The sequence below is a fragment of the Gobio gobio genome, assembly GCF_949357685.1.
Source record: "Gobio gobio genome assembly, chromosome: 24".
NCBI classification, from domain to species: domain Eukaryota; kingdom Metazoa; phylum Chordata; class Actinopteri; order Cypriniformes; family Gobionidae; genus Gobio; species Gobio gobio.
Window position 1 is genome coordinate 5,736,571 of NC_137120.1, and position 19,362 is coordinate 5,755,932.

The following is a 19,362-nucleotide window of genomic DNA, read 5'->3' on the forward strand; positions in this document are numbered from 1 at the left end:
CAGCTGGATGCAGACCACTGCACAGATCAGCAGGCAGGAAGTATGCGATCACTGGAACGCGCCGTCACACCAACACCGACTGGAAAGCTGCTCGTCTCGAAGAAGCTGACAGAGTCTCAGAAGGCTGTAGGAGTGAAGAGGTAGGTACTCTTGGCTCCGAAAGCAGAAACATAATGCGATATTGCCTCGTACTTCCTTATATACTCACGCAGTGAGGCGGAGCTACGTATGCAAATTCCGCATGCCCCATGGCATTGGCACGCCATTGGGCGTTTTCTCAAAACTCGAAGTTGATAGGCTTCTAAGCGAAACCCCCATTCGTTAGTCACTAACGTTACGTCGTAGTGACTGAACGAAAGGGAACTGATATTCTCGTCAATGTGTCCGTCTGGCGGAGCAGATATAGATGCAATTAGATAGACAGATAGATAGATAATCAGGGAGATAGATAGATAGATAGATAGATAGATAGATAGATAGATAGATAGATAGATAGATAGATAGATAGATAGATAGATAGATAGATAGATAGATAGATAGATAGATAGATAGATAGATAGATAGATAGATGTATTAATTGTCCACTGGGGAAAGTTGTTTTCATAGTAAAATTTCTTCATCAGCTACGGAATCATGGTATTCATGCACATTCCTTTAGTTTTATTTTTGATAAAATAACGTATGACGTATGTCTTAACCATTCAGAAAGCTGCAAGAAATTACATTTGCACTGAATTATTTCCCATTTCCACGTAGATGATAACCGACATCTGTGGCTTGTCAGATTCAATTAAATGGATGGAAATAAAATGCCCCATCACAATGCGTAATGACGCACAATAGCTGATCTTGCGCTCTTAGAAGATGTGGCAAATGGAAGGATTCGAAGTGAACGCATCTTCAGACAGCAAGAAGACTTGCTGGCAAACGAGGACACACTCTGGTGATCGAGCACTAGACGCTTTTTTGCCTCGACTTTGTTGTCCGACCATTTCTTTTTTATTTCGGCCACGGTCCGAGATTGTGAGGCTACAGCATTTACGGCGTCTGAAACCTTTTGCCACTCAAGTGCCTTTTTGGCATTAGTAATGCCCACATTGTGCCCTCCAAAACAACATTTTCCTCCTATTTTCCACCTTGCCAACGATAACTTCTACTCCACATTGAGTGAAGTTACGTTTTTTTTATTTCCTCTCTGTGTTTGCCATGATTTCGCAATCGATGAATATTAACTTGCGGGCGTTTCACGGACTATTTATGGGCAACTATGGGCATGACATGAAGCCGCAAAAGCTGCGCTACATTTAGAATTGATTGTGATTTATTAAGGGAAAACTACGTAGGATGTGCGTGCGCACGGTTTTATACATACGAATATTTCTGTGCGTACGCACGTCCTATGTTTCATCCGTACGCCACTTCTGACGCAAATCCTACGCAAAGTTTTTTAAATGAGGCCCCAGGACCGAGTGTTGTGGAGCCGAGCAAGGCCGCCGGAACGATTGTTAATAAGATGAACGCAACACACGCCTCGCGAGCAGCGGGACTTTTATTATGGCATAATCACCAGCGCCACTTCTGCTTTCCCGGTCATGAGGTCATGCAGCTCTGTTGATCATATTAGACACATCTGAGTGTGTTGAAAATTAAGTTATGACATTACTCTGTGCGTTCTCTCGGCGACTGCTATGACACTTGTTCACACTGCAGTGAGAGTAAAGCGTTTTTGCAGAATAAAACCAGAAACCGAGGGGAACGCAGATATGACGGCATTGACTGGCGACTCCCTCACACGTCCCGGTTCCTTGGTTAAAATAGCAATTTCTCACGATTTACAAATAGTTTGGGATATTGTATAGCCTGACGTCGTCATACTCAATTCTAGTCAGAATATGAGTCTGAGACCGCTCCGTTGGGCTGTGATTATGGGGCGTGTTTCAACCGAACCAGGAAAGACCTCAATTGGATAGACCTACAACCAATCAGAGCAACGGAGCGACGCATAACGTTAGTTGTCAAATGTCAACAGAACTCAACTGCACTGTGTTGCCATGTCCGTGGGTTGAAGCGACCCCAATTATGTGATATACAGACCCAGGAATGCGAATTTTAGCTGCCAGCCCTGCCAAAATAACACATATTTTACCCCCCAAATGTTTTTTTTCCCGGAGAACCCCCCCTGGAAAGCTATTGGGCTTGTTTTTGGCTAGTTTTGAGGAACGTTAGCAATTGGGCGGGTTTTGTTGTAAAAACTTGGCAACCCTGTCTGCACGCATGCTGGAATAAGTAGCCTAACGTTAGAAGAACAAGATTAGTGTAAACGATCTTTGCCAGTGTTGTAAAAAAATTATTTAAGGATACACAGAGTACTTACCAACACGATCATCATTTCTGAGAGAAATAGTAAAGGTGAACGCATATACGAACAAGTTCTCCTTTTAGGATTAGAACAAATTCAACCCAAGCGGCTTTTGATGACGTGGATGATTACGTTACTGTTTATCATCTGTCCATCATCGTCTAAAGCCCGCCCTGACAATTTCATTGGTCCGAACAGTTTCTGTTCGGGCATAATTACTCCTCTACCGATCAATTCCAGACCGAACTGCCCGAGTAAAAATGTTGTGGGCGGGGCTAAGTTCGGCTGGCATCCAGGCTAGATATTGTAAGTAATCGACTGAACAAAGTATTTAACACTGACCTATTCGTTTTTGGATATTTTACTGAAAAAATATTACATAGTGCACCTTAAAATTACTACAATACTAATTTCTCGCTAGAAATGTAATCAAAAGTGTAAAAAGTTGGTCAAAATGTACATTTGACACACACTGACCAACAACCTCTAATTTCAGATACAATATAAAAAAAAAAAAATTGCCATGGAATGGATTTCGCAGGATTGTGGGATATGAAAGGTAGGGAAGGATACATCTATGCTGCTTTCAAAAATCGATCAGATGATTTCAGATATTTCAGGAGACAGATTGTTGAACGATCACTGGATTCAGACGTGCCTTCTTAACTTCCCTTCCTATCCTGTCTGTTGAGGCAGCATTTTTCAGTTTTCGGACGCAGCCAGTGTATTCTTTGAGTTTGAGAGTGCACCCCTACAATTCTACAGGTAATGGGTTTGCTTCAAGTTATTTGATTTTGTTTGGTTCTAATCCAAAACTGAAATGTGAATACATTTTATATTTATAAACGGTCAGGGGATCTCTGGATAATCCGTAATTCGTTTGGAGTTATAAAACGAAAATACCGTTTTTCTGTTTTTTATTTCAAAACGAAAAACCAAATAACCGTTTTTGGTGTCAGAATCAAAAAACGAAAAACCAATTAAAAACGGTCCGTTTTTCGTTTTGAACTTCAGTCAGTTCGTTTTTCGTTTATAAACCAAAAACGGAAGTCACGTGGTCTATTCCTTTTTTGGAAGCGAAAGTTACCGGTAACACTTTCAAAATAGAAGTAACTATGGTTAACGAGGTGATTGTAGACTAACTATAACGTTTTTTAGTGCCACTAAAGTAGCACTGGGTGTGAGAAAAAAAAAAACACTTAAGTTAACTGAAATAAAAATTAAAACTAATAAAATAATAACTCTGGCTGTTAGGGAGAATTAAACATTTGTAAGAACATTGGTGACCTGTAACTTCAGATTAAGACAAGTGAACTAATTTTATATGTAGCTTAGGATAGCAGGAAGCCTATTTATTTATAAGTTTCTATTATTTAATTCACATTTTAGTTTTGTAACATATGTCTTGCTATGTGGAAGCTCAACCAGCAGAGGTCACTCTACCCCCTTCTGCGCACCGACTCTTTCTGTGGGACAACAGGCAACAAGGGTTTGACCTTTTGACTTGACTGTTTATATCAGATAGAAGGCAAGCACTGCTACCAACAGAAGCTAATCACTGAGTTTGAAGGGTGTGCAGAACTTCACGTGCCTTCCAGCTCCTCCTTCTATGGCACTATAGCTGTTAAAAACTCTCAGCTTCCACCATCTACTGTTACCCCTTCTGTGTCAAAACAAAACTCTTCCAAAACAAATCTATAAAGTTGTATACCTTTTATTTTCATTCGCATTTTTCTCCAGTGTAATATACTTATTATGTTAGTAAAGTAGATGAAATATTTTTTATGCAGCTTGTAGTTCTCATTAGTTATGTAGACCTACTTGTGTGTGAAACCTAGCCTTACTCAGTCAAAAATTATATCTAGCCCTGGGACTTTCAGATCTTTTAGTCCTTTTTGGGTTTAATTCTGTTTGATGAACCACCAGGGAAAGGCAGTGCTCTGTACTCTTGGTACTTGTGTAAAGTAAAATAAAAGTGAAGTTAAATTATTCAGTTTTGGTACTCTGGTACTACCCTGGTACTCGTGTCAGGGCCTCCCAGAGTTTCCCCAATACCTAGAGGATGTGAGCCTGTGCACTGTGTGCTGGGTTTAAGGACTGATGATAGTAGCAAGACTGGCCCCAGTCACCTACCATCACTCTCTCTTCAAATAAATGCTGGACTGGCAGGACACCACTCCTTCCTCCGGCACCATAAAAGGGCCTTTGTTGTCACTTTCAGATATTTACATCATGGTTTATGGTAAGCCACATCTTTGAATTGTGGCACTAATTTTGTGGAATTGGATGATGTCAACTTATGTCTTTAAATACAAATGTACATCATAATGTACAAAGGTACAGTGAAGCAGGGCTCTGCATTGCAACTCTTTCACTTGCATATATGCCCTTAAATGATTTACAAGCATATTGGGTCAGTGAAGACTAAAACCTAGGCAAGGCAAGGCAAGGCAAGTTTATTTATATAGCACATTTCATACACAGTGGCAATTCAAAGTGCTTTACATAGAAGAAATTAAAAAAATAATAAAAAGAAATAAGAATAATTAAAACAGTTAAGAAAAAAATAAAATAAAATACAGTACAGTACAGTCGGACGAACATTGGCACAGTGCTCATTCATTAAATGCATAGCTAAACAGATGTGTTTTGAGTCTGGATTTGAAAGTGACTATTATTGTAAAACGAGTAAAAACCATGTGAAAATCACCCATTAAATGAAGCCTCTTCTAAAGATGTGTTTTTCATTTATAGGCCTATGCAATGTGAACATGGTTGTACAGTGGTGGTCCAGACACAAAAAAATCTCCGTAAAGCTGCTTTGAAACAATCTACATTGTTAAAAGCGCTATATAAATGAAGATGACTTGACTATAACATTTACAGTAGGTTTTAGTCTTCACTGACCCAATATGCTTGTAAATCATTTAAGGGCATATATGCAAGTGAAAGAGTTGCAATGCAGAGCCCTGCTTCACTGTACCTTTGTACATTGTGATGTACATTTGTATTTAAAGACATAAGTTGACATCATCCAATTCCACAAAAGTAGTGCCACAATTCAAAGATGTGGCTTACCATAAACCATGATGTAAATATCTGAAAGTGACAACAAAGGCCCTTTTATGGTGCCGGAGGAAGGAGTGGTGTCCTGCCAGTCCAGCGTTTATTTGAAGAGAGAGTGATGGTAGGTGACTGGGGCCAGTCTTGCTACTATCATCAGTCCTTAAACCCAGCACACAGTGCACAGGCTCACATCCTCTAGGTATTGGGGAAACTCTGGGAGGCCCTGACACGAGTACCAGGGTAGTACCAGAGTACCAAAACTGAATAATTTAACTTCACTTTTATTTTACTTTACACAAGTACCAAGAGTACAGAGCACTGCCTTTCCCTGGTGGTTCATCAAACAGAATTAAACCCAAAAAAGCACTAAAAGATCTGAAAGTCCCAGGGCTAGATATAATTTTTGACTGAGTAAGGCTAGGTTTCACACACAAGTAGGTCTACATAACTAATGAGAACTACAAGCTGCATAAAAAATATTTCATCTACTTTACTAACATAATAAGTATATTACACTGGAGAAAAATGCGAATGAAAATAAAAGGTATACAACTTTATAGATTTGTTTTGGAAGAGTTTTGTTTTGACACAGAAGGGGTAACAGTAGATGGTGGAAGCTGAGAGTTTTTAACAGCTATAGTGCCATAGAAGGAGGAGCTGGAAGGCACGTGAAGTTCTGCACACCCTTCAAACTCAGTGATTAGCTTCTGTTGGTAGCAGTGCTTGCCTTCTATCTGATATAAACAGTCAAGTCAAAAGGTCAAACCCTTGTTGCCTGTTGTCCCACAGAAAGAGTCGGTGCGCAGAAGGGGGTAGAGTGACCTCTGCTGGTTGAGCTTCCACATAGCAAGACATATGTTACAAAACTAAAATGTGAATTAAATAATAGAAACTTATAAATAAATAGGCTTCCTGCTATCCTAAGCTACATATAAAATTAGTTCACTTGTCTTAATCTGAAGTTACAGGTCACCAATGTTCTTACAAATGTTTAATTCTCCCTAACAGCCAGAGTTATTATTTTATTAGTTTTAATTTTTATTTCAGTTAACTTAAGTGTTTTTTTTTTTCTCACACCCAGTGCTACTTTAGTGGCACTAAAAAACGTTATAGTTAGTCTACAATCACCTCGTTAACCATAGTTACTTCTATTTTGAAAGTGTTACCGGTAACTTTCGCTTCCAAAAAAGGAATAGACCACGTGACTTCCGTTTTTGGTTTATAAACGAAAAACGAACTGACTGAAGTTCAAAACGAAAAACGGACCGTTTTTAATTGGTTTTTCGTTTTTTGATTCTGACACCAAAAACGGTTATTTGGTTTTTCGTTTTGAAACAAAAAACAGAAAAACGGTATTTTCGTTTTATAACTCCAAACGAATTACGGATTATCCAGAGATCCCCTGACCATAAACTATGTGTCAAGTCAAGTCACCTTACAATACAGATCGTTTCAAAGCAGCTAACAGGAAGATAATGCAACATAATTTGATTTGGCTGCACTCTGCTTATTACACACACAGGGACGCGCAGCAGCACACAAACTTTTGTAAATATTAAAAATAAAAGGATTCCTCTCTGGAGAGGCGTTCAGTCTTTCCTCTCGCAAGAATAACAAGATTGCGATGCTGCTCCTGGCTGTGGAAAAACATAATCTTTGCATAAGCTGGCGAAGGATCCCAATGTCAGGCTTTACAACGTGCATTGTGTACCTGCCTATAGGCGCATAACACAAAAAGTACTTGTTTTCAGTTCCTCAAAATAGCAACGCGCCAACAATGCGCCTGAACACGCCTGGTTTTCAGACCAGTTTCAGACCTATCATGGGTGAACAGATGGGCACGAGTGCATTTTCTATTTAAACAACATGGCGCTGGATGTGAAAATGATAACTGTCAGGCTCAAGCTAGCAAAAAACACTTGCGTCGCATTGTGCCGGGTGTATGATAGTGCCCAAGGAGGCTTTGCAAATTTTTGTAGTTGTATTTCAACAACAACACGTGTCGTGCTATAGTTTTGTGAATAAAACAAATATAAACTTGTTCTTTTAGGAACCAGTAAAGAGACACACATCCTTTAAAGTTGAGTTAGAATACTTATCTGTGTTCAATTAATGCATGTATTTCTTTGAAAATCAATATCAATATATTATTCTTTGAATGCTTTGTACTACAGTTCTGTGAATGAAGCCAACCATAAAATGTTATTTAAGGTACCAGCAACAACACAGCCTATATTCGAAAAAGTCTATATGTATTTTATACAAATGTATTATCACATCTGAATCCCAATAGCATGGTTTTTGCATCACTTATGATAGCAAAACCAACCGAAAGCATTTATTTTAAGACCTAGTCACACTATTTGAATTTGGGATTGAATATTATTATGGTTTTTAGTCAAAATGTAAAACTTATTTAATAACATTACTATTACCACTACTTTTAATATTTCCAATATGTCACATTTACAATGTTTTTACCAAGTGAGTTTGTGTGTGTGTGTGTGTGTGTGTGTGTGTGTGTGTGTGTGTGTGTGTGTGTGTGTGTGTGTGTGTGTGTGTGTGTGTGTGTGTGTGTGTGTGTGTGTGTGTGTGTGTGCGTGTGTGCGTGCGTGCGTGCGTGCGTGCGTGCGTGCGTGCGTGCGTGCGTGCGTGTGTGTGTGTGATTCAAGGCTTTGTGTGCACAGTTTGTTCGACCTTTTTCAAGAGAGCAAATATGTATGGAGCAATTGAGCGTTTTTCCTCTTCGGTTTGTACTTTGTAGATGGTCCCTATCAATTAATTTCGCCTACCTACCTTACAAAAATACACATACACTACATTGTGTGTTCTCTTCTACATTTTAAACACATGATTTTACTGAAGTGTTTCGAAGCTGAATCTCTGACAAATATCAAACGTCCAGCGTCAAACCAATTTTATATCGGTCACGTGACTCTGTTTAAAGTGAAAGTAAAATGCTATTCCGACATTTTGTTCAAGCTCACTGTTGACGGAAGGCATTTTACCTCCCCGCTATTGTGTGATTCCCAGTAAGTGTAACGTTTAATAAATCTGTATTTGTTTATGTTTAACAAATATATGTTGCACTGGAAATGTGTAGGCTACATTACATTTACATTAACATGAGCGATGCTCAGCTTTAGAGGTCTCGGTAAGACATAACATTACCACAGCTTGATATGTTTGGCGAGGGTTGTTTACCTCTCCAATGCGCTCAAAATCGCCATGTTGGTGTATTGGAGCATACGAATAACCTGCCTTATAAGATAGTGAATGTTGAAGCAGCTGTGTGTGATCAGATCTGTTCAACAGTGAATCTGACAGGACTGAAAAAGAACAAAAATATTCTTCAAAAGTATACTGCTGTATCGTTTTAACACCAGCTTCCTTTTGAAGTCTTTCTTTCTTTCTTTTTTCTTTCTTTCTTTCTTTCTTTCTTTCTTTCTTAAAACATTTAATAAAATAAATAATTTATAATAAAACATTTTTATTTAATAATTAATAATTTACATAAATGCAATTCATGCATATACATATTTCAAGAAGATTTGTATTGTGTATATCTAAATAGAGCCCTGCACAGGCCTCAAACCTAGGCCCTAGCCTGGCCCGTTAGAATCGGACTGTTTTTGTTGTTGTTTTTTTTATCCTCCCTATTTCTCACTACTGTTGCAGCCATTAAAATAGCAAAGTAATTATATGTCTTTTCGTTTCTGTATTCAGGAAAATATTTGGAGCATTTTTTGTTTGTTTAATTTAATTTTTTTAAAGTGACTACCAAGCGGGCATTTAGGGGATTTTGCATTTAGACTCACAGGTAGGACACTTAGGATTGCATTTTCATCAACATACTGCATGATAATTGTAGCAAAATGCAGTGTGATTTTCTAAATGCATGGACCTGGTCAGCAACTCAGGTAGACTGGCGTTTAAACGAGGCCCTATTGGTACTAAGAGGCCCAAAGTGTGCCAAGAAAATATCTGTCACATTCACACCAGCCTCAGCACCTGTTCACATCAGACCAAAACAGATGTCTAAAATGTGAAAGATGGGTTTACACAACACCAGAGTTATTTTTTGGGAACAGAAATTATTATTATCATTACTATCATCATCACTATTATTGTTATAAATAACACCCATTAAAATCCAGATGGACTACACATCGTTTTATAATTGATGCATAAACAACAATCAGAATGGTAAAAAGAAAAAAAACATACAACCATACAGATAGAGTAAGCAATAATGTCGGACAGCTTAGCCCCTTAACTGTCACCTTTTTGAACATAGACGTGAAAATGCACTTTCCGAACTTATACTATGGGGCTGTTGAATGCTTGAATCTGATCACACAGCAAAAGTAGTTCAAGGCAGTCTTGACCGCATTACAGTTCCATTTCACTTCGCCAAATGATTTCAGTTATTACAAATGTCTTTACAGCATAAAACAGCAAAAGAACCAAAACCAACAGCGAAACTGACCAAGCAAAGAAATGTAGTAATAGGACTCATGACCGCATTACCATCTCGGATGTGCATTATTTTTTGAATAATTCAACGGCCCGTCATCAATTATTCCTTACTTAAATTGTTGTAATTAATGAATACTTTGTAATACAGACCTAAGGTTGGTCTCTTGAAATGAAAGTATGAAAAACTTATAGAAGTTTGTTTACAGTAAAGAAAATGAACTGTACTATAAAGTATATATTTTATAAGAAATATTTTACAATATGTTTTACTCTGAAATTGCTATATAAATTAAAGCCATAGGTCTAAATAAGTTATGTTCCAAATTTGAAGTTAATATTAAAAAACTTAGGTTCCTGTGAGATTTTATTTAGGTGTTATATCAAAAACAGCCACCAGGTGAGACCCAAACTCCATTTTTTTAATGCACTTTCCTGTCATTAATCTATAATCCAAATGTATAAATATATAACCACCAAATATGGAATCTTGAGACTCAAACCTTTGCAGACAATATTTATTTTGTTAAGATTATAAGGGGGGGGGGGGGGTATACTAAAAGATTTTAAAGCACCGTTTCCATGGTAACACAATGTCAATTTCAAAATGGTTTTCACAGGATGAATCTTGAATTTCGACGTACGTCAGAGATGCTCTGAAAAAATGGGATCTCGCTTGAGAGCCCAATCCACTTTGAGTGAAACTAAACAAACTTTGGCATGCAAACTTTGCATTCGCAGCTGACAGCTGTCAGTGTGCCGCGCCTTCAGTGTGAGAGCACGCAGCGGCCTGTCTGGCATGCTGTGGCCATTTCCCTGTGCGTCTCAGCACTGAGAGAGTGTTTATTTCCCTAAAAGAGCTAACACGGGTGTGACACTGCATCTTTTTCAAGATGTCATTCTGCCCGTGTGTTTCTGGATGCAGTCACTATCTGGCTTCGGTTGATGGTCACGATCGCTGTCTCTCGTGTCTGGGTGTTAAGCACGCTGAGGCAGCTTTTGTGGATGCGTCATGTTCCCACTGTGGAACATGACCATCGCAGCGTTACGATCAAGACTCCAATATCTTGTCTTCTCTGCTACAAATTGATTACACGTCTAATCCAGGTCTATGTCTTCTCAATGATGATTCTGACTCCTGTATTAGTTCTTTACAAAAGAGAATGCTGTTTGCTGGGTTTACAGCGGCAAAGAAGACAATAATACAGAACTGGTTTACTCCGCACATGTGTGCAAAAACTTACTGGATTCATAGCCTCCTAAAAATTATGACTTGTGAATGTACAACGGTACGAATTAACAAGGCTAAACCTAAGACCATTGATGCATGGCAATGTTTTTCCTCCAGCATATTGGAATATGTAAAGGAATGATCATGTGAAGTAGCTTTATTATTATTCTTATTAGTAATATTTTTTTTATTTTTTTTTTCAATTTATTTCTTCTTCTTCTTCTTCTTCTTCTTCTTCTTCTTCTTCTTCTTCTTCTTCTTATTATTATTATTATTATTATTATTATTATTCTATATATATTTATCAAATTTTATTTTATTTTATTTTTTTCTCTCCAGAGTGTTAAATTATTGATGACTCATCTGTTGCTCCCCGCTTCCCTGTTTGTTTGGTTGAATGGATTTTATTTTGTTTTATGTAAAACAATAAAAAGTTGATCACAAAAAAGAGACTCCAATATCTCAACCAGGGCGGAGTCCCTTTTAGGGATGGGCATTTTTGTCAATTTCTCATTTCGATCATCGATAGGTCTCAAAAACAAGTACTCGAGTACTCGGGGGCGGGGCATGTGCAGGGGGCGGGGCATGTCCGTCATTGCGATAATGAAAATACTGTTATGAAAATGGTTGTTGACAAATACAAACGTGACATGAAAACAGTTAAATGAAAACATGAACATATAAAACTAAAAATAACTGCTAGATTATAATGCATAAATGTCTTTGAAAAAGAAACATCTTTATAAAATGACGTCTCAAATAACCAAGTCAATAATATCGAGCATCGCATTTGAACTGAAACTGTGAAATAACACCACCCTGCAGAGCTTGCTAGCTAGTTAATAAACTCAACCTAACGCACCCTATATCAGATTATTATGAACCTATTAGAACTTAAAGCAACACAAAAGGACGTGAACTTCAGCGTGCTAGATTTTACAGGCTATGGTTTGAAACGGAACATTTTGAATGCGCTCTTCCCTTAACAACGCTGATACACGGACAACGAATTCACACAGAAACAACATTTTATTAAAAACGTGTTCTCATTATAATGCTATGACAGATTGACTCTGCACATCATGCACTTAATTTTATTATTCATGATCGCAGTGTTTACAGACATTACTGCGCATTTTCGAACTCACAACGAAAAACAACTTTAAATAAACTAGGTCTGCTGTTAAAAAAAATACGAGAACAGTATAGCACTGCTGCATTACTAATATCAATGATTCTGAGAAAGAAATAGCCTATCTAACAAGAAGACCGTCTCTAAACCATGATGTCGAGCATTAATGCATTTGAGCTGAAACTGAAGAATGAACACAGCCGGTATAACGGCAGTGCTTTGCTAGCTTATTAAGCTCAACCAAACGCGTTTTATATTAGATTAATCAGATATAGACAACATAAAAGTAAACGTGCATCTGCAGAAAAGGACGCGAATGCGCACATGAACTTCACGCGCTAGTCTTCTCGCTAGTTTCTCTGTGGATTTCCTTTAACAGCTGATACACGGGGAACTAAGCACAGATCATTTACAGCATTCTATTTCCATCGTGTTCTCATTATAATGCTATGTAGGCTATGACAGATTGGCGCTGCACATCTTGCACTATCCATTTAGTGATCACAGTGATTCCAGACATCACTGCAGTGCACGCCTCAGTTTCACTTTGTTTCACCGCGGTCTGGAGGCGTGCTGTATAACGCTAACCAATCAGACCTCAGGTACCGCGCAAAATGACACAATAACCAATAAAAAAAGACACAAATATATTTTTTTAAAGTCAGGGCGATCATCGTTCCCATGATCGATGGTCGCTGTCACGTTCGAGTACTCGATTACTCGACCACTGTTGCCCATCCCTAGTCCCTTTGCCTATTCCCTGATCTAGTTCAGGTTCTGGTGACCATCAGACCAGGTCTACTTCGGCTAATAGCACTGGTGATCTGAGGATTACAGAGAGGGCTTCCCCGATGAGTCAGCCTCCTTGGGCCCCTCACTCCTGCACTCCGCAGCCATTGGTGCTTCCAGAGGATCGTGCTGGCCCCACTCAGGAGTTCCAGTCGTTTCCTTCGGTGCTCCCTCGGAGGATAGTATGTTGATCGATGCATCAGAGGGTGAGCGTGAGTCATCTAGGGATGAGGATTCGGCTGCTCTGCCCCCTTCGGGGACCGTAGCGTTGCCCGAGTCAGACCCAGAACTGACCGCGATGCTCTCCCGGGCTGCCGCAAGTGTCAAGCTTTAGTGGAACCCTCCACCGTGTCCCGAACCCTCAAGGTTGAACGACTGGTTTCTTGGGGTTGCCCATGCTGGTTCTTAGCGCCCCGCCCCAATGCCATTCTTCCCCGAAGTGCATGAGGAGGTGACCTAGATCATGGACGGCACCTTTAACTGTCCGAAACCGGTCCAGTTCCTCCTCCCCCTCATACCCTCAATGGCAAGACAGCTAATGGGTATGTAGAGACCCCTAGTGGAGCAGTAGGTTGAGATGCAGCTGTGTCTTAAGATTGATAACACTTGGCGGGGTAATCCGCGTCTCCCCTCCCAGGCCTGCAAGTTTTCATCTGCTCTCGCAGGTAAGGCTTACAGAGCCTGTGGGGAAGCTGCTTCCACCCTGCATGCCATGGCACTCCTGCAGGTCTACCAGGCCAAGGGTAGTCCCTGACCTTGATGGACAGTCCTTGCTCTAAGGGCAACGAAAGTCACTGTGCGCCTCCTGAGTCGGGCAGATATGTGGGAGGCCGGGCTCTTTGGCAATAGAATCTGGCCTAGAAGTTCTCAGCGGCCCAGAAGCAAATGGAGGCTATTAAGCACATCCTGCCCCGGAAGCAGCCAAAGGCGACTCCCTGCTTCCACCTCTGCCCCTGCTAAGCCTCAGCAGCCAATACCCAGGCAACCGCAGTTTGCGTGTTGGCTTGCTTTAGAGATACTCATCTACTCATCTGCGGCAATGCGTGTTGCAGTAGCGCCTTCACATCAGGCTACAATATGTCATATAGCCTATAACACGCTCACATGTTGCTGTTTTTTTTTTTCAACATTTTGCAAGGAGTAAAATTACATATGTGGTTTAAACAATCAGATGCATTTAGGCCTACACTTGTCCAGTTTCGTCTGGAATGTGTCCCAGACCACCTCCTAAAGTAATTTGAGTGATCAGAAATAATATAAAAAAGGCGTAAATAATTTGGGCTGAAATACAGGGCTCTATATCTAAACTTTTTTTTGTATGTAGATGGAACTTGTTTTCTTGGTGAAATTGTGTTTAAACAAGAGAAAATAGACCTCGACATGGCATATCAGGTAAATATGTTAACATCTTCCATCTCATTCTTTTGTAATTGTAGCAGACAATAATTTATGAGTCTTTTAATTGACTGTATGCTGCATTGTTTTATGTATTTTAGAGGTTTCAGAGCCCAGTGCTGATGAGAGATGGAGAGGATGAAGATCTTCATCTGCTGTTGATGGGTAAAACCGGATTCGGGAAAAGCGCCACAGGAAACGTAATCTTCAATGGTCGAGTGTTTGAGTCTCAAAAGAGCTCTTCATCAGTGACGAAAACCTGTAAAGCACACACCGATGTTGTTCATAACAGGAGCGTGACAGTGATCGATACTCCAGACTTCAGATTCTCCACTCACACCGACTTTGATTCAGACTCGGAGCTGAAGAGAGCTCTGCATTTATGTTCCCCAGGAGCTCATGTCATCCTGCTTATTCTGCCTTTAAGCACTTTCACTGAACATGAGAAGGATTTCATTGATTGGTTTGAGCAGAAGTTTGGTGCAGAAGCTCTCAGATTTACTCTAGTCCTCTTCACTCATGCAGATCAGAGACACATGATATCTCTAGGAGAAATGATCAGGGCAAATCCTCAATTATCTGAATTTATTAACCGGTGTGGGCAGAGATGTCGTGAGTTTAACATTAAAGCTCCAGCAAACAGACAGCAGGTGACTGAACTCATGGAGAAGATTGACAGACTGGTGACTGAGAACAGAAACTCCCGTTACACACTAGAAAAGATGCAGGAAACTGAGAGGAGAAGAGAGGAGGAGAAGAGAGCAGAGGTGGAGAAGAGAGAGAGAGAACATCAGTTGATATTAGACAGAATCAGAAGAGAGACAGAGGAACGAGTGAGGAGAGAATATGGGAGGGAAGAATGGGAAATACTGGAGAAACCAGAACAAGAGAGTAAAGAAGAGGAGAAAATCAGAGCAGAGTGTAAACCTGAACAGATGAATTCACCAGAAACACCTTGGTACAGTCAGTATTTGTATATGGCTTTTGGAGCTGCTAGTGGAGCAGCTGTCAGTGGAGCAGTTGTCGGTGGAGCTGCTGTTGTTGGTGGAGCTGCTATTGTTGGTGGAGCTGTTGGATACAGCTATTTTTATGGAGGTGTTAGTGGAGCTGGTTGTGGTGCCATTGCTGATAGAGCAAAAGACGGGACATGTTCTGGTGCTGAGAGCCCCTCCAGTCTGATTAAAATTGAAGAGGAAAATCATGAGGCCTAGAATCCCAAGTGTTTGTTGGGACAATAATCTTTGATCAGCAACATCACATGTATACATAAAATCATTTATAAAATAAGTTAGAGGTATTATAAAATTTAACCACAATTTAAGATGATACAATGTGAGAAATTATTTACTGTAACAAGGAAAAAATCCAGAAATGTAAATATTGCTTTATTTTCTATCTGTAGCTTTTTCACAGATTTTGATTCATGTGGTTTGATATATGAATTATAATCTGATTTGCATCTTTTGTGTGTTATCTCTGGTAACTGAGGGTCTGGTTGATGTCAGGAGTGCAGTAACTTCTAATACAATCAATAAATGGTCCTGAACGTAAAATGGATTTTATACATAATTTGTTGTCATGGGCCGTTTCTTGGTAGCCTGACAAGCCAGACTCACATCAAGATGTTGGGTCTGGGAACCAGAGGTGTCAAAAGTATTCGCATTCATTACTCAGGTAGAAGTATAGATACTGGGGTTTAAAAAGACTTCTGTAGAAGTTGAAGTATCAACTCAAGCTTTTTACTCAAGTAAAAGTGTAAAAGTACTGGTTTCAAAACTACTTAAAGTATAAAAGTAAAAGTAATGTAAGGGGAAAAAATGCCATTAAAGGGGTAGTTCCCCCAAAAATGAAAATTCTGGCATCATTTACTCACCCTCAAGTTGTTCCAACCGATATGAGTTTCTTTGTTCTGAAGATTGAAGAATGTTTGTAAACAAGCAGATTATATGCAATCATTGACTGCCATAGTATTTTCCCCAACTATGGCAGTCAATGGTTGCATATAATCTGCTTGGTTACAAACATTCTTCAATCTTCAGAACAAAGAAACTCATACAGGTTTGGAACAACTTGAGGGTGAGTAAATGATGACAGAATTTTCATTTTTGGGTGAAGTATCCCTTTAAGGACAAAAGATTAGGCCGCACCACAGTGCATACATTTTTCTAAAGGCCATAATGACTTTAATGTTATATTAAAAAGTTAATGTTGAAAATTTTTAGATGCACTTGGCTACGTGTTTCAGCCGCATATATTCCCATTGAAAATGAATGCATTTTAGGACAATGCAAATACATTAAAGAACCATGGGCCCTATCTTGCACCCAGCGCAATTGACTTTGTACACCGACGCATGTGTCATTCCTATTTTGCACCCGCGCAAAGCGCGCTTTTCCCTCCACAGAAGCACGTTGCTAAACTAGTGAATGAACTTGCGCTACCTGGGCGGTTCAGCGCAAAAAAGGAGGCGTGTTCCGGCGCAAACAATCCCTGGTGCTATTTTGCTGTTCCATTAAACAATTGCGCCACTGACCAGAAAAAACCTAGTCTAAAGTCAGTGGCTCGTTGCGCGTTGTTCATTATGCTATTTTAAGGGCGCATGCTTGACCATAATGTATAGCGTGCACAACGCGCATACACTTTGCTCATGTAATCTACACAGATGCAACAGTTATTTTTGCAAATCATAAATTGTTACACTAAAAAAATATTAACACATGAGATGACGGAAATCATTGTGGTGTGCCACGAAGATGTGAAAAAATAGGCATAAATCTAGCTTACAAATGATTCAGGCTAATTGTAATAATTAAGGATAAGACCTGTTTGCCCAATAGTGGCAAGACATATATGTATATAAGGACATCTGACAAATTGGTTTGTCCGTCAAGAACCAGGAAAAAAAATCGACTGAAAAACTGAACAAACTGAAAGACTGAAAAAAAAAAGACTGTGAAATCACCTTTACCATAATGTACAACATTACAACTTCACTTCTCTGTCTTTCACTGCTCTTACAAGAACATCAGTCTCCTCGGCTGTGAACCGCTCCTGGCGTGCGCCTGGTAAATACGCCATAATAATAGCAATCCATAATGGAACTTGCGCACCTGCTTTTAAAGGGAATGTTGGATGACGCTCGGATTGGTTTATTCACGTTACGCCCAAACCACACCTATGAATAATGAAGCTACTTCAGACCAACCCATTTTAGATTTGCGCCGGGCGCAAGAGCCATTTATCCCGCCGGGAAAATAGCAACAGCGCCGAGACCCGCCCACTAAGTTACTTGCGCTTCGCGCTTTGACACTTGCGTTTCAGATCGTTAAAATAGGGCCCCATATGTGTACTACTGAGCATTAACGTGTTTCATGGAGCGGAAGATTTGATGACTAGTTGCCTATAAATATTGTAAAGGTGCAAAAAGTCAAAATTCAGAGGCATGTTATCAATAACCATTTTTTGAATGTGTGATTAGTGTGGCCAGATTTGGTAGACAATTTCCAGCCCAAAAACCTCACCAAATGTACATTTATATATATAAAAAAAATGGTTATTGATAACAATTTTGACTTTTTGCACCTTTACATTACTTATAGGCAACTAGTCACTCCAAGAAAAAAAAAAAAAAAAAAAAAATTAACACCTTTAACTGCCAAAATAATTTGATATTATTTTATTGCCATACCAATCAATGTTGAGAAGTAAGTTACCATTTTATCTCCTTAAAACATAACATTGATGATAAAAAAAAAATAAAAAAAAATCCCAGTAAAACGGATCAAATATGACTATATGTCCAGGTAGAAACTGTCAAACGGCTATCCCTCAGAAAAACACATACATCATTTTCAATGTCAACAGTAAGAAGCCAATTTACGTGCAAAAAGTGCCCAATATAGAGATTGGAAAAAGCTATTTAATAAACAGGCATTTCACACGTTAATGCACACACCACTGCCAAAATGCATAATTCATTGATACTGTACAATAATCCGTCAACAAATAAATAACAACAATGCGCTTACCTTTGTGTTGCACTTTGCTTTGACAAAACTACAGTATGTCTTTCGTGAAGTACATTGCACATGCACTTAGCACAGTCAGAACGGATTAATCGTTGATTTTAACATCTTTCAGCAGCTGTCGGGGTTGAGTTGCAGATGTCCTAAGTGTGTGTATATATGATGATGGACTGGAGTCACAGTTATATTTATAAAGAGTCTTCGAGTCACAGGTGTAATTCACGTTTGAGAGTTGAGTCAATCTCCCACTCTTTACTGTAGATACAACTTACTGTATATTTATGCCACTGGCATAGCGATCACTGGAATATACAGCTACGAGTCATCGCGCTAAAAACCCGGCTAAAGTCATGAATGAGCACGTCTGCCTGCTGATGGCTGATTGGCTGAAAGTGCGTGCTCGTCGCGAGAACCCGCCCTATCTGGCCAGATGGTGTGTGATTTGTGCAGGTGCAGGCGTGATTGATCGCCTACAACCCAATAGGGTGTCGGAATGGTTTGAGCTTATCCTTCTCATCCAACCACAATCAAATTCCCTCTGTCCGGATGGCGCGATTTATCTGGATAGTTTCTTTTTATGACAAGCCGTAATGAAAACATGCCGAAATGGAATAGGAGTAACGAGGCTATTTTTAAAATGTAAGGAGTAGAAAGTACAGATAATTGCTTGAAAATGTAAGGAGTAGAAGTAAAAAGTAGGCTGAAAAATAATTACTCCAGTAAAGTATAGATACTCAAAATTTCTACTTCAGTAAGGTAACAAAGTATTTGTACTTCGTTACTTGACACCTCTGCTGGGAACTCACCATTGGCAGGGCTCTATCCGAGGGGCGGGATAAACGGTTGTCTTTCAGATTCGCTCTGCACGCAATAGGATAGCGCTACAACC

General features: G+C 39.5%; 1 protein-coding gene across 2 annotated transcripts; it reads left to right on the forward strand.

Moving 5' to 3' along the window:
* Positions 1–2,890: 2,890 nt before the first annotated feature.
* Positions 2,891–18,188, forward strand: LOC307120755 (GTPase IMAP family member 9-like). 2 transcript variants are annotated; one of them, XM_079807926.1, is made up of 3 exons: positions 2,891–3,124; positions 14,378–14,445; positions 14,550–18,188. In XM_079807926.1, the coding sequence occupies exons 2-3, from the start codon at positions 14,434–14,436 to the stop codon at positions 15,657–15,659; spliced, it is 1,122 nt and encodes a 373-aa protein (XP_079664052.1). In that variant the 5' UTR covers positions 2,891–3,124; positions 14,378–14,433; the 3' UTR covers positions 15,660–18,188. The 2 variants fall into 2 exon arrangements, with proteins under 2 accessions (XP_079664052.1, XP_079664051.1); XM_079807925.1 differs by lacking the exon at positions 2,891–3,124 and adding an exon at positions 8,044–8,457.
* The last annotated feature ends 1,174 nt before the right edge of the window (positions 18,189–19,362 follow it).